The 15,973-nt window shown below is 39.0% G+C and overlaps 1 protein-coding gene and 1 long non-coding RNA gene across 2 annotated transcripts in view; one reads left to right on the top strand and one right to left on the bottom strand.

The window, feature by feature from the left end:
* EXOC5 (exocyst complex component 5) overlaps positions 1-15,973 on the top strand; it is a 45,201-nt gene that overhangs the window by 8,047 nt on the left and 21,181 nt on the right. Inside the window, exons 2-6 of the mRNA XM_058666491.1 lie at positions 6,756-6,850; positions 7,813-7,960; positions 9,651-9,845; positions 13,169-13,233; positions 15,613-15,641. Coding sequence (XP_058522474.1) covers positions 6,756-6,850; positions 7,813-7,960; positions 9,651-9,845; positions 13,169-13,233; positions 15,613-15,641 — 532 coding nt within the window. The remainder of the gene's footprint in view (positions 1-6,755; positions 6,851-7,812; positions 7,961-9,650; positions 9,846-13,168; positions 13,234-15,612; positions 15,642-15,973) is intronic.
* The window catches only part of LOC131480593 (uncharacterized), a 128,299-nt gene that overhangs the window by 110,437 nt on the left and 1,889 nt on the right, over positions 1-15,973 (bottom strand). The window lies entirely within an intron of this gene.

Raw genomic sequence — 15,973 nt, 5'->3', positions numbered from 1 at the left:
AGTAGCTTTCAAATGTTTGCTGAGTTTGCTGTAATTATGTTTGTGTCGTAATGTGTGTTCTTTCTATGCCACTTTAAAAATGTATTTTGCTAACATGAAACAAAGCAATTTGTAGTGCTTTTCAAAACATCAGTAAATCTATTTGCTAATTTACAAAAAACATGGAAAGAGTTTGATGAAGGTTAAATCAATGAGGTTAGAAAGGAGAGGCTGTATGAAAGGCTGTGTGTGATAAAATTCACTTAGTTGTTGAGCTGATTCAAAGCCAGGAGCCGGGAGCTTTTTCTGGGTCTCCCACATGGCTGCAGTGTCCTAAGGCTTTGGACCATCCTCCACTGCTTTTCCAGGCCACAGGCAGGGAACTGGATTGGAGGCGGAGCAGCTGGGAAAGGAGCTGGCACCCAAATGCCAACTGGAGGGTTAGCCAGTTGAGCCCATTGCACTGCTCCCATTTCTAAATTACAGACAGATTTTCTGTTTCTCAGAATTTGTCCATTTCATCTGGATTCCTCATTTGTTGGCATACAGTGCTCACGGTGCTTTCTTACTATTCTTTCAGTAAAATCAGTAGTAACAGCATCTGTTACTTTGGTTCTGGAAGGTTTAAGGCCAAGGTTGGGTGGTTGCATTTGTCAGGCGTATGTTGACGCTGGTGGATGGTGGTGGTAGTGTGTGTGGAGTAACTGGTGGCTGGGCCTGACTAAGGCCTTTGTAACAGCTCTGTTGGCGTACCACCAGTGACTTAACTGTCTCCCTCCAAGCCCTACTTTCAGTGGCTACAATTGGAATGTTGGAAAATGATGGTACGGTTGACTTGTGAATTGAGATTCGGTGTCCTGCCTGACATTGAGAGTCAAATCTTGTTGTAAGCAAGTTTTTGTGACCACTCTATTTTGTAATGTTCTATCTTGTTGCCTCTGCCCCTGTTTTTATTATTTTCTTCTTCCCCTCCCCCCCCCAGCTGCTTAAAGGAAAAAAAGATTTGTTTGAAAGACAGAGTTAGAGAAGTAGAGACAGAGGAGAGGGGTCGTCTATGCACTGGTTCGCTCCCTAGATGGTTGCAACAGCTGGAACCAGGAGCATCTTTTGAGTCTCCGTCTTGGGTCCAGGGGCTCAGGTACTGTCCACTGCTTTCCCAGGCTCTTTAAGCTGGGAGCTGGATTGGAAGTGTAGGAGACAGTGTGGGTATGGGATGTCAGCACTGCGGGCGTGGCTTAAGCTGCCACACCATGGCATTGGCACTTGTTTTCTGCCGTTTGCTAGCTTTATTTTAGTGTGTTCCTTTCCCAGTTACTCAAGTTGTATAGTAAAGTTGCTTATTTGAGATTTTTTTGGTTGTTGTTTTGTTTGTCTGTTTGTTTTTAGTGTATGTGTGTTTTGTTTCTATTTTTGTTAGTTTGAAAGGCCAAGAGTCAGAGACAGATCTCCCATATGCTGGTTTCCTCCCCAGTATCCCCACCTCCAGCCCTGACCCACAGGGAAGACAGCAGCTCAGAGCTCAGTCTGAGTCTCCCCAGTGTGGGCAGAGGGTACCCCACTACTTGAAAAGTACCCTGCTGCCCCCTGGGTGTGCCTAACAGGAAGCAGGAGTTGGAAGAGGAGCCAGGACTCCAGCAGAGGCTCTCTGCCCTGGGATGTGGTAAAAGGTGGCTGAACCACTACTCTGCCTGCCTGCTGTCCCCCTGCCCCTGCTATGAATATATTCATTTATTTATATGAAAGGCAGAATGAGAGAGATATCTTCTATTAATTAGTCCAGTCTCCAAATAATCCCAACAGGAAGTTGGCCCAGGCCCAAACCAGGGGTCAGGAACCGCATCTGGGTCTCCCGTGTGGCTGGCAGGGACCACACGTGGGGGCCATCTTTTGCTGCTTTCCCAGGTGCATTAGCTGGGAAGCTGGACAGGAAGTGGAATGGCGGGATTTCTTCCTGGTGCTTGGTGTGGAATGCCCGTGTCCCAGTGGCAGCTTCCCCTGCTGCGGTGCCACGATACTGCTTCCCCATTCTTGTTTTTTAGTGTGGGAGTTTATACTTGTAAGTTTTCTTCTTCAAACTGCTTTCTTTGATCCATTGGTTGTTTAAGAATATGTTCTTCGATTTCCACAGTTTTGTGATTTCTTGTTTTTTTGCTAGTTTTACTTGTGCTATTGATTTTTTTCTTTCATCCTGTTGTGGTCAGGGAAAATACTTTATGTGATGTTTGTCTTTTAAAATTTACTTAGGCTTAATTTATGGCTTAATGTGTGGTCTGTCCTGGAAAATGTCCCATGTGCACTTGAGCAGAATGTGAGCATTGGTGGTGTTGGGTTTTTTGTAAGCAAGTATGACTGTCAGATTTAGTTGGTTTATTGTATTAAATTTTCTGGCTCCTTATTGCTATCTTATTATTCTATACCTTACTGAGGACTAGATATTATAGAAGCTGCTAGTGAAGTCCTCTGTCTCCGTACTTAGCTTCCAGCTTATTGTTTTGTCCATTATTGAGAGTAAGATGTGGAAGCTTCCAGTGTTGATTGTAGAACCATTAAGACTGGTGTTGTGTCCTCGTGGATTAAGCCACTGCCTGCAGCGCAGGTGTCCTGACTGCCTGACCTGTCTTGACAGTTGTAGCCCTTTGGGAGGTGGGTAGATAATCTTCCTCTCTTTGACTTTGAAAGAGCTGCCTTTCCTTTCTGTACTGTTACTTTGACCTGTAGATTAGAATGGTCTTTTTTTCTTACTATCTTTTTTATTTAAAAACAGGTTTTTGGTTTTTTTTAAGATACTACTATAGCTTTCCTGCTCTCTCTTGATTACTATTTACAAGGAGTATTTTTTCCCGTTCCTTTTCACTTTTAATTCATTTGTGCCTTTGAGTCTAACTTGAATGTCTTGTAGATAGCATGTAGTTGGATCATGCTTTTTTTAGGGGGTGTAAAGATTTATTTGTATTGCAAAGTCAGATATACAGAGAGGAAGATCTTCTGTCCAATGATTCACTCCCCAAGTGACCTCAACAGCCAGAGCTGCGCCGATTCAGAGCCAGGAGCAGGATCTTTCTTTGGGTCTTCCACACAGGTACCAGGGTGCCAAGGCTTTGGGCCATCTGCAGCTGCTTTCCCAGGCCACAGGCAGGGAGCTGGATGGGAAGCGGGGCCTCCGGGATTAGAACTGGCACCCATATGGGATCCTGGTGCGTTTAAGACGAGGACCGTAGCAGCTAGGCCACTGTGCTGGGCCCCATGCTTTTTAAATCTATTCTATCTTTGGGGTGGAATGTTCAATCCAGAGTTGAATTATTACAGAAATTGTATAGTCTGAAATCCTAAAATATTTGTTGTCCTGTTCTTTAAAAAGAAAATAAATGTTGATCTTTGCCTCAGCTCATAAAGGTTACACTGATTTTTGCTATCCTGTTTGATTAGCTACCTTCACTAGGCAGGGACATGTCTGTCCTTTCACATGATTGCATACTGGAGACATCACCATAGGAAGGCTCATGGGCACAGGGACCTTGGCCAGAAATCTGTTTAATTACATGGGTTCCACATGTCCTCACTTTGATAAGGCCTGTAAGACTTTGGGTCAGTCAGGTATTAAAATCAGCTAGGACCCTGTGTCCAGTAGACTTCAGAGTGGGTATTCCCTGGTCCCTGGTCTAGGAAGGTAAATACTTATGGCTCTTTTTGGGAGAAGCGGAGGAGGATTCTGCCTGAATAGCTGCCAGCATATTACCGGGTCCTTTCTCTTGGAGACTCAGCCTTATTTGAATTAATACCAAAGTGTATTATAGGAGATTTTTGTATATGGCTTGGTATAAACTCTGACCATTCCTTTCTCTCCCGCTGCTGCAAAGCTGTCTCCCTGGGCACGAGCTGCCTGGGTCGTGCTTGGCGTTGTCACTGAGTGTTTCCTGTGCTTGGAGCGTTCATGCCTCAGGTGGCTCCTGCTTTAGCTTCCTGTTTATTTTGAAAGGCCTTGCAGGATTGCTTTTATCAGTAACAATCCCACTTTTACCTGTCACTCATGTTTTTTCTGTTCTTCCAAGTTGTTACCATTTTTCTGTGTGCACGTTTGTCACCGCCCATCGCCCATCAGTGTATCCAGAGGAGTGGAAACAGTCCTCTTCTCTGCTGTGTCCCTGGTATTTAATATAGTGGAGTCCCTGTAATAGACTCTGAATTGGTTTGAGACTAAAGTTATTACTTAACAAAATTGAATGCAATAAGGTATGTAAACTGCTAGGTATGTCTGGTACATAGTAAAGCTAAAAAAAGTTTAATTAGCATCATCTCATCATTATTTAGAGCATTTAATTTTCTGGTTGAGTTTAAAAGAATTTTAAGCAACTTTGCTTCCAAAATTCTGAATAGCTCTAAATATAAATTTCTTTTTCCTAAGTCAGTAATTGTCAATTTTTATGAATATAAATTGAAGGTTATTATATATGCACAGCTCTTTAGTCTCTAAAGAATTGAGATGTACTAAAAATATAACTGTGCAAAGCCTTCCCAACTGTATTAGCAGGGAGCTGAATCCTAAGTGGAGCAGAAAAGAGACCTGAACTGGCAGTCATGTGCAATGCTGTAGGTGCTGCTCACAGAACTGGCCCTAACTGAAAAAAATTTCAAAGTCACTATGAATCTTATTAAATCTTAAGCCTTGATCTTATGCCTTCCAGTACTGACAGTTTTCTGAAAGAAACAGGATTAGAATGCTCTGGTTTTCAGTTATTTGGCTGACTTGGAAAAACCATTTATGGTAAAGCAAGATGTTTTTTAAAAAAAGATTTTATTTTTTTTTTGAAAAGTCAGATATACAGAAAGAAAGAAAAGGAAACAAAGATTTTCCATCCACTGGTTCACTCCCCAAGTAGCCGCAGTGGCCGGAGCTGAGCTGATCTGAAACCAGGAACCAGGAGATTATTCCAGGTCTCCCAAGTGGGTGCAGGATTCCGGGCCTTGGGCCATCGTCTCCTGCTTTCCCACAAGCAGGGAGCTAGATGGGAAGTGGAGCAGCTGGGATAGGTACTGGTGTCCATATGGGATCCTAAAGCATTATAGGAGTGCCCATTACACTGGGCAACCATCCTGGGTCCAAACAAGGTCCTTCTAACACCTACTTATGTAGCATTTTCTTTTGACCATTTACTTTCCTAGTGACTAGTGATATTCATATTAACATCAGTTAGGAGCTGGATTGAGTATAGGACATCTTACATGTTACATGTGGCAACTTAATTGGTTGCACCACAGCACCGGGCCCTGTAGTCTCTGTACATCTTTTTATTCCAAAGCCTAGCAAAATGCTTGGAGCTGGAAGGGTTTTTGTTGTTGTTCAAAGAATTTATTTTTTAAAAAATATTTTATTTTATTTTTATTGGAAAATAAGATATACAGAGAGGACGAGATGGAGAGGAAGATCTTCCATCTGTTGGTTCACTCCCCAAGTGGCTGTAATGGCCGGAGCTGAGCCAATCCAAAGCCAGGAGCCTGGAGCATCTTTCTAGTTCTCCCACGTGGGTGCAGGGTCCCAAGACTTTGGGCCGTCCTTGACTGCTTTCCCAGGTCTCGAGCAGCAGGGAGCCACTAGGATTAGAACTGGCACCCAAATGGGATCCCAGTGCGTGCAATGCGAGGACATTAGCCACCAGGCTACCACCCTGGGCCCAACGAATAATTTTCATTGAAAATGTTTTTACAGTACGGTTAACAAATAAATAATTTTTACAGATATTTAAAAAGTTAAATTGACATTTTCAGCTAATGCTGCCTGTTTAAGTATGCATATATTAGTTTTTTTGTATGAAAGAGTAATCTAAGGAAGACAGAAATACTGATAAACATTTGTTTATTTTGGTCATTGGACTTAGTAATCCTTTTTAGTAAATAATATGTTTTTCTTGAGAAAGCCAATTTTATATCTTGTTTTTTTAAAAATCAGATGTCATGTTAGCATTTTTATTTCTTTGAATGTTAATTAACATTATTTTACCAGGAATATAATTTTTCATTGTGTAAGTTTGTTGTAATTTCTCAGTTACGTTTTATTGAATATTTGTAAAGCTGTTCAAAATTATACATACTTCCTGGTGACAGTTCTACAAATACTTTTGTGTTCATATTTACTTTTATGTTAAATTGCCTGATTCAGGGTATGAGCATTTCTGATACTTGATGTTACCCACTAATTACCAACCTTTCAAAAAGTAATGAGAATGCAAATTTCATTTTATCCTTTCTTGCACTTTTATTAATACTTTGTGAAATTTAAAAAATGATAAAATGAACTTACTTGGTTACTAGTGAGGCTTCATATTTCCTCCATTTTTGTGGGGCATATTATATAAATTTGCTTTTTTAAAAATCTTTTGACACATTTCTGTTTGATTCTTCTGGCTAATTATTTATTGGGTCCAGGGCCTAATGGTCTAGATGCTAAATCCTCGCATTGTATACACCAGGATCCCATATGAGATGAATCTAGGAGCCAGGAGTTTCTTCTAGGTCTCCAACGTGGGTGTAAGGTCCTGAGGCTTTGGACCATCCTCGTCTGCTTTCCCAGAGCACAAGCAGGGAGCTGGATGGGAAGTGGAGCAGCCAGAGTATGAACTGACACCCTGTGGGATCCTGGCACATGCAATGTGAGGATCGAACATATTTATATTTAGATAACTAATAATTCCATTTTTAATTCTCATGTAGTAGAAATTATTTGTCTAAGTAATACTGTCTCTCAGAGCACTTAGTCACAGCATGTTTGTGTTGTAACCCAGGAGCCTTTTGTTGCGGATGAGTACATTGAGCGCCTTGTGTGGAGAACCCCAGGAGGAGGCTCTAGAGGGGGGCCTGAAGCTTTTGATCCCAAAAGGTAAGGAAAAATCGATGATTATGCTTATAAACCCAAACTAATGCCACAAATTTGTGTTTAAAGTTGAGGTCTTTGTTGAGATTACTGTTAATATCATGTAGACATTTTTATTCAGTTAGTAAAGTACCCCAAAGATAAGTAAGTCTGAACTCTCTTTCCTTTTACATTCATGTTATTTTAAATATTTATTCATTTTTATCTGTTTGAAAGAGAGGAGATTTTTGTGTCCACTCATTTGCTCTCCAGATGCCCACAACACATGGGTGACATGTTACGCATATTACCTGATATGTTCAGAAGGTGTTCCTGGAAGCTGGATCCCAGGCTCCCAGGGCAGTGCATCCCAGACACCCTGAGGCAGGATGTGGGCCTCCTTGGTGAACGCTTAACCTGCTGCACTTACCGTGCCTCGCCCTGCCTTTCTTTTAGAGAAGCGCTCTAACTGGTATTAGAGAAGGGGCTTTACTGAGCGTGGGAATTTATTATGTTCTTAGCTTAGTAATAAATCATAAAGGGTTGTTACACAAGAAAAACGCGTTGAACATATTGTTTTGGATTGATTTGTTGCAGAAAGTCACTGAATCCTGGAATGGGCAATACTATGAAGTGTACTTGCCTCTGTTTAAGTAGGCTGTGGGGTATGATGTTTAAAACTTGGAGGTTTTGTGGGGAATTCTCGGTGAAGCGTTCATTCACCTTTGAAATTACCCGCTAAAAAATCTGTAATGACTGACTATGTTTTCACATGTCATGCTTGAAAGCCGTGTGACTGGACGGGACTATGAAAACGTCATCAGGTTACAGACATTGTCTTTTCACTGACTAAATCGCTCGCAAGGTGCTGTAGAGAAAGTTAACATGCTCACTCTTGGCTCAGAGAACTCCTGTTGGGACTTTTATTTATAAATGAATTGGTCAGATTGTTTGCATTAAATATTGATGCGTTTTCTATTTTCTGTTAGATTACTAGAAGAATTTGTAAACCATATTCAGGAACTCCAGATCATGGATGAAAGGATTCAAAGAAAAGTGGAGAAATTAGAGCAACAATGTCAGAAAGAAGCCAAGGAATTTGCCAAGAAGGTGCAAGAGCTCCAGAAAAGCAACCAGGTGAATATTTAACTCAGCATTGGACATTTTATGTAATCCAGTCCATAATATCTGTATTTCCTTCTAGGTTTAAGCGCTTCACAAGTTCAGTCAAATGATAGTAACTATTTAGCTTTCTCTTTACCACTGTGGTGTTTTGGGATAGAATGTTAAGTCATTATCAAGTCTCCTGGCCATGGCTTGCTATGAGGTGTTGGTTGGGATCACAGCACTGGCTTTCCACCAGTAGAATGCCATCCTGCTGATGGTGGTCCTTACTTCTCACAGTGCAAACATTCAGGAAGTTACTTCAGAAGACCTGTATTTGACTGTTTTGGTAGGCATTTTCATTCCCTGTTATCACAGAACCAAGTAGTGTCAGACCACCTGTTGCCTGGGTCAGGTTTGTCATGACGTGTATAAGCAGTGGGAACTGTGTGGGAAAGCAGACGACAAACTTCCTCCGTCCAGATCACATGATGGGTTCTTTGAGCAGACCAACCTTTGTTTTCACTGTTAGTTCCTAGAATCTGGAACCCTGAATCCCTTTTATATGGAATTTGATCACCTTTTCTACCACCATTGTTTAGCTTTGTTGCCTCCTAAGAGCTATTGGGTATTAGTGTTAGGATTTAGCAAGTTTATTTCTGCTAAAACTTCATACATATATTTTGCTTAAGCAAATATAGTTATGAGAAATACTTTATTAAGGAAGCCAGTAATTTAAATAAGATAGGAAATGTGTTTTTTACTTGTTAATGTGAGAATTTTCAAATGCTTCTACTGAGTTTTTCCTGGATAATAGCAGAATTAATTAACTAACAAGCTATGGAACCAGTCTGCCTGATTTTGAGTTGCAGCTCTGTTACTTTTCAATATTTAATCTCAGGCAGTTTAGTCTCTTTGTTCCTCAGTGTTTCATTTCTGGAATGCTTTGTTGTGTGGGTCACATTTCTGTAAATACGTGTGATAAGCTTGGAACAGTGAGTAGCACACAGTTTCCAATAATTGCAACTGTCCCTGCTTGGTTTAAAGTCAGAGAGCACCGCGCTGAGGTGCTGGCAGCTCTGCGGAAGGTTTAAGTCACAGAGCACCGCGCTGAGGTAGTGCCAGTTCTGCCGAAGGCTGTTCTAATGCATTTGTTGCGCGCGATACCACACAGCTCTTATGGGGTAATAAGTACACCTTGGAAGAAGGGAGAGAGTATTTTGTGAATCAGTGTACTTTGCCTTATAATAATGGGGTAGTCTTTTGATTTATAGCTGGAAAGAATAATTTTACCTTGTATAATATTATCGTTGCTTTTAAGTATGTGATCTATACCAATTTTTAATAAATATATTTTATTTCTACTTCTTTTTAAGCAGTTCTCAGCATTCTTCATTGTCTGTTCCTTTAATACTTCATTGTTCAGGACTGAATGGTGCTGGGTTACTTTGTTAAACAGGAAGGAAGTAGCCTTGCCATGCTGATCAACAGATGTATTCATGATAAATGTAGTTATTTATTAATTAAATGTATATAGTAACATGCTTAAAAGGTTTTCAGATCATGGTATGCTAATGAGCCTGAATCATTTATATGGAACATCTTATAATCAGTGTTGTTATTATAGAGGGTGGTGATGTGATTGGGGTTTAGTTTTGATGCGTATTGACTCATATAAAATCAGTGCTCTTAGTGTGTTTTATGCTTGTGGACATTTTCCTAGGTTGCTTTTCAACATTTCCAAGAACTAGATGAGCACATTAGCTATGTGGCCACCAAAGTCTGTCACCTGGGAGACCAGCTGGAGGGAGTCAACACCCCCAGACAGCGGGCAGTGGAGGCGCAGAAGCTGATGAAGTATTTTAATGAGTTTCTAGATGGAGAATTGAAATCTGATGTTTTTACAAATTCTGACAAGGTAAGCACTGGCTCGAGATAAAAGCAAATTGCAGTGCTAGTCACAAAGTACTGATTAGGAGCTACAATGAATACTTTTTTAGAGTCAGACTTCAAATTTAAGTTTTTATTGTTCTCAAGTCTAAATGAGTACAGTGGCCTGCATATTACCAATGAAATACTGATATTAAAATTTTTAATTAGATTGCCTTTTTTTGGTAACTTTTGTTTATGATTTTATATGTGGTTTATAAATGCTAAGGTGGGGCCATATTTGATTAAGCTTCTGTCTTGTCCCATTTGGGCACAGTTCAAATCCCAGCTGTTCCACTTTCAATCCAACTGCCTGGTGTTGGTTTGGGGAAGTAGCAGAAAATGACCCAAATGGGAGAACCATAAGTTCCTGACTTTTGACAGGCCCAGCAGTACTGACGTCTGGATGGAGGATCTCTGTCTCTCCTTCTGTCTACCTGTAGGCCTACCTTTCACATGAAAGTAAATAATTCTTAAAAAATAAAAAAAAGAGATGCTGAGGTAACTATAGTCATGAGTATTCACGTTTCCTTACATCATTGGCTTTTGATATTAGCAGATTTTTCTATAGCCAGTAATCAGAATCTTTGATAAGTGGAATGTCTTTCTATAAAGAATTCCTATTTTTCATTTTTATTATTTGAATAAGAATTCCTAATAAAAAGTTAAAGCAGTTGGATCATAGGTAATAGGAAAATCTGAATTCGTTCATATTAATCCTTTTTGTTGCACCAGTCCCTTAATCCTGGTCTGCAGTTTCGTGGAATTGGCGGGTCTATGATCTGTAAAGATTTGGTAATCTGCCTCATTTTCCTCCCTCAAGGGAAGAGTGCATGAAAAAGACATTCTTCTGGAACATTAATACACATTGCATTGTTCTCTTATGCTGAAGGTAGTCTTCCTGACCTATTCCACATTGGCTTCATAGGATGTCAGAAACTAGGTATTACTAAAGTTCACTTTGAATTAAGCAGAACATTTTGGTATTATCGTAAGGAATTGTAGAATTTACAATTTGTGTAGACCTATGTCATCCAAAAAATAGAATATTGTAAAGAATGAGTTCTAGGAATTATATTTCCAGGATAAAATAATACTAATACTATGACATTCAAGAAAAATGATAATTAAAAAGTTGTAAAATACAGACAGAATCTAGCTTTTATTGATTGTTATTTAAAAAGGTTTTCTATAATATTTGTCTTATTTGAAAGGCGTAGTAGGGGAGACAGAGAGAGAGAGAGAGAGAGAGAGAGAGAGAGGGAGGGAGATATGTAAGGTTTGTGCACCATACTGTTTTTCAGGATATTATATAGAATTATTTTTGTTTTTGAAACAGACATTTATCTAATGAGAATACTTAATACATATTATAAGTATTCTGTTTGGCATGAGAAAAAGTTCTCTATAATTCGAGTCGCATGTCTTGTATATGTGCTGCTGAAGTGAACACTGAAGACTCATTTTGAATTATACTTGTCAGATTAAGTAGTGCTTTTATGCTATGTAGTAAACAGAATGCAGCTGTCTTACCCCTGTGAGTTGGCCTGCTTAGGTGTATACCATTCACATTAGAGAATAGTTTGATGTTTAATTTTGAGGTTTCAAGTAAAAAAAAAATTTTTTTTGTTCATTTAGTCACTTCTTTATTCAACAACTGGTAATTTTGTTAGAGCAGAATGTAGATTAGCCCATAATATTTAAGAAGATTCCTTGTATATTTTATTCTTTTGCAGTGCCCTTGTTTTTCTCGAAACTGTATCACTATTTGTCAATTTTGGCCTGGTACTATCACAGTTAACCATATGAAGACCTCTTTTTTACTTTCCCACTGGGGAGTAAAGGAAAATTGTGCCGATAGCTTGAGAGATGTGTGATTTGAGGAGAAATTAAAATGGAATATAAGTACCTCATTCTATTTTTCCTACCTCTTCGTTGTTTTTTGTTTTTTAATCTTTAGAGTTCACCTTTCCTGTAAGCATCCCGTGTGTATTCCCGCTATCCTTCAGTGTGTGTTGGTTGTCTCCTTAGAACGGCAGCTTAGTGTTCCTTCTGTCTATGAGGCCTAGTGACTCTGTGAGCCATATTTTTTTGTAACTTATTTAAGAGCTACTTGTGCCTTAAACAATTTTACAAAATAATCAGCTGTGGGAGAAATAAGCATGATGGTTCTTGCTCTATTAAGCAGTGGTGGCATACAGCAAGTAGTGAAGGTTTCTGTCGCTTAGAAGAACAGTAACAAACTGTGAAAGAAGCATGGAGTTGGCTGTGTCAGTCATGTTCTTTCTGAAAGCACTATCAGTTAGAAGAAATGATGGACTTGGCTAGCACAACCCAGCGGCTTGGTGAGGAGCGCTTCCTGAGCCCACATGCAGCAGGAGTGAGTGCATGTTTGGTAGCTAGAAATGACCTCACCAAGAGAGAAGAGGACAGAAGCATTAGTGTGGTGTTCAGTATCATTTGGAGCAGGAGTAGGAACAGGCCCTGCCTTGTGATCTGTGCACCTGCCAGAGTTCACAACTGCATAGAAATAGCGACATTAAACAGAAAAAAAAAAGGAATATCTATGTTAATGTTCCTAGCTCTTCCTTCTTTTTTTTAATGTAAAAGAAAATGAGTCATTAAAATTAGTTAATAATTTTTGCCAAGATAAAATTCAGCATGAGCATTGAAAATTAAATGTGAACATTATAAAACTTCCCTACACTATTGTATAGATAAGCACAAATACTTATAATTAAACAATTTTATACCTCTGGCTTAAGTCCCTAAGTTCTGCAACTTGAATAACTATATTTCTATACAGTATTTGATTTAGGAGATTTAACAATAAATTTTATCTTTGCTTTTAGGTTACGTATTGGAAATTATATTATTATTAAGTGATGATTTTTATTCATTTAGCTTATTGTATAATATATGCAACAATGTTCCTAATCATTTTCATAAACACTGTTCATTGTTTTTGAGTTCCTAAACTTAGAGATTTACACTTGTTTTCAGTACGTAAATGATGTGAATTGATAGTTCTTTAAACATGAACTGTGCTTTCATCGGGAAAGGTTGTTGCATCAAAATTAAAAAAAATCACAAGTTACAATGTAAGACAAATGTTTGGCTCACATTTGATGATACTCCAAATAGATTCTTGTTGCTTACATGTTTTATTTATTGTATAATTTTAAAGGAAATTTATTTGGGGGAGGGGCTGTTTGCAACTATATATAGAGAGATTAATATTTCAAAACATAATTACCTTTGATATGCGTAAGACTTTTTAAATGAAATTATTGCTTTTTAATCCATTACTAGATAAAGGAGGCGGCAGACATCATCCAGAAGTTGCATCTAATTGCCCAGGAGTTACCTTTTGATAGGCAAGTTTATTTCTTAAGCGCTAATTTGGTTATGTGATGTGTAATTTTACAAGATAAAATTATATTTTTTCTCTGTAAGATTTTCTTTGCCCTTTAATTCAGTAAGAATTTATAAAGCATTTCCTTTGTAGTGTAAAATAGTGTAAAATGAAAACTGTGGTCTACTACTAATACTAAGTTTAATGATATACCTTGAAATGATTTTAATCCTTTTTCCTGTGAAAACAATAATGGAGGATTTTGAGATTGACCTGAGGACAGTTTTAAATTTCATTGTTTGAATTATGAGAACTAGGCAAATAGAGGATAGAGACTAAGCATGGGTCTTCTGTTGCTGATTCCTTTTTGCAGATGAGTCTTTTAAGATTTTGATCTTTGGTACCCTTGAATAATTGGTAAAAGGATGTAGAATTTCTTCAAAAAATTAATGTATGCACAGGTAACTATATGAAATATTATGGCGTTTTAAATGCCTTGACCTATTCCTAAAATCCCTTCTAGAGACTGCAGGTTAAGAACCCCTGTTTTAAAGTGCCAGGTGGGCATTGTGGCACATTCCGATTGAGCCAGCTCTTGGGAGGCCCGTCTCATATCAGAGTGCTGGTCTGTGTCCTGGATGCTGTTTGCAGTGCACTTCCTGAGAGTGCATCCTGGGAGGCAGTGTGAGGTGGTTCAAGGGCTTGGCCTGGTGCAGGCATCTGCTGCCCTGTCTTTACAGTATCCGGAAAGAAACTTGGGGCCATCCTCCACTGCGTTCCCAGCTGGCTCGGAGGTGAAACAGCTGCAACTTGAACTGGTGCTCCTGTGTTATTCCAGCACCTCAGATGGAGGATTATCCTACTGTGAAACACTGCCAGGCCCCATAAAATCTTAGTGGTGGTAGTTCCTCCACGTGAATCTGAAAGAAATAAGAGTCTCTGTATAACTTTTTTTTTTTTTTGATGATGTGGTGATGCTTAAAGCTTGAATGCATAGTCCCAAATACATGCATACCTACACGAAGCACGTTACATAGACATATACACATATGTATATATATATATGTATGACTTATGTGTGTGTATATATATACATCACAGGATTAGCAATCGCCTCCCATTCTTCAGTTGGCAGTAACCTCAAAGGCATGATTTAGTGTACCATAGTAACTTTTAAAATCACCCATCCAAACCTCTCTTTTGCTTATTCAAAATTGGATAAAATTTATTGAATGGATAAAAGGTCTAGCTCTGGGTACACAGTTGTAATTGGCTGCGTCCTGCATCCATCTGTCCTTCCTGTCATCTTTTTACCGTTCAGCTAGGCACTGCGCTCAATGTTTTGTTTCAGCTTCTCTACCAAGCCTTACTATATTCTCTGATATATTCATGTGTAGTATATAGTATGTCGCCTTGTAAACATTTTGTATTTTCCATACTTCCTTTCTTTCTTGAAGAAAGGTGGAGTCAGGAGAGGGAGAGCAGCTGGAGAAGGATGTCCCACCTGCTGCTTCACCCCTCAGCAGCCACAGCGTCTGGGTGGGCAGGCTGAAGCCAGCACCAGGAGTTCATCTGGGATGCCCCCGAGTGAAAGGAGCTGAAGTGCTTGAACCATCCCCCCTGCTTCCTAGGCACATCAGCAGGGAGAGCAGGGAGCTGCATCACCAGGGAAAGAACCAGTTTTCAGCCAGTGCTCTGATAAGACGCCCAAGTGTTCCCAGCACCAGCTTAACCTTTCCACAGCACTCACCCTAGGAAGCGAGTTTTCACTTTGCAAAGATTGAGTAGTTAACTGCTACTCGTGTTACTGGGTATTTTTATGATCTCTTTTGTTTCTCTTGTTTTAAATGTCTGATTTGTATATTTGGCTGTTAATCAGTTTACTTCCATTAATGACTTTAGCATCAGTAATGTATATTGTTTTATCAATGTTTTTATTTTAAATAATAGCAGTGAAACTTTATTCTTAAAAATCGTAGTTGGTAGGAGCACACAAATACTGCAGTAAATTTAACATGTCGGTGGATATGAGAAGGAACAGTAACTTAATTTGGACTGGTTGGGTTGTTAGTGCCTTGTGTAGAATTCTTCCTGCTTTAGCAAGGGAATTATTGTTGCAGTGAAGTTTCCTGAATGAGAACCAGCTGTATCATCTGAATTGCCTAAAATTGAATGCTTTCTGTTAATAGTGTCCTGAATTTATCTTTTTTACATAGATTTATGTATGTACAAATTAAAATAGCTTTCTAATTTTATAACAGCTTTAGTTTCGTGGGAAAGATGCAGCGATAGTTGAGCTTTCCCACGTACTTCTGCACCCATTTTCCCCTCTTAATACCCTATGTCACCGTAGTATGTTTGTCAAAACTAATGAATCTCATTATTGGCTTTTATTTTTCAGATTTTCTGAAGTGAAATCCAAAATTGCAAGTAAGTGCAGCAGTTGAGACACTGCCTGCTACCTCCTGGGTGCACATTAGGGCAAGGCCCGAACAGGAAGTAGAGTCTAGAAAGAATTTTTTTTCTTATCAGCCTTTGGTTTAAATAACAGTAGTCCAATGGCATTTAAACTTCTGGGAGCTCAACTGTTTTACAACTTCTGATGTTTTTTGTGTCTTAAATGTATTGATTTGTATACATGGTATATTATAAGGATTAAAATTTCATGTTGTTTTTGTATTTCTTCCAGAAGACAGCTAGATCAGTAGTCATTATATTTGTGAATAATTTATATACTCAAATTATTTGGCTATCTTATAAGT

This window comes from Ochotona princeps, chromosome 6 (genome assembly GCF_030435755.1).
Source record: "Ochotona princeps isolate mOchPri1 chromosome 6, mOchPri1.hap1, whole genome shotgun sequence".
Lineage (NCBI taxonomy): Eukaryota > Metazoa > Chordata > Mammalia > Lagomorpha > Ochotonidae > Ochotona > Ochotona princeps.
Note: the sequence above shows the minus strand (reverse complement) of the source record. Positions and strands in the feature narration are given on the sequence as shown.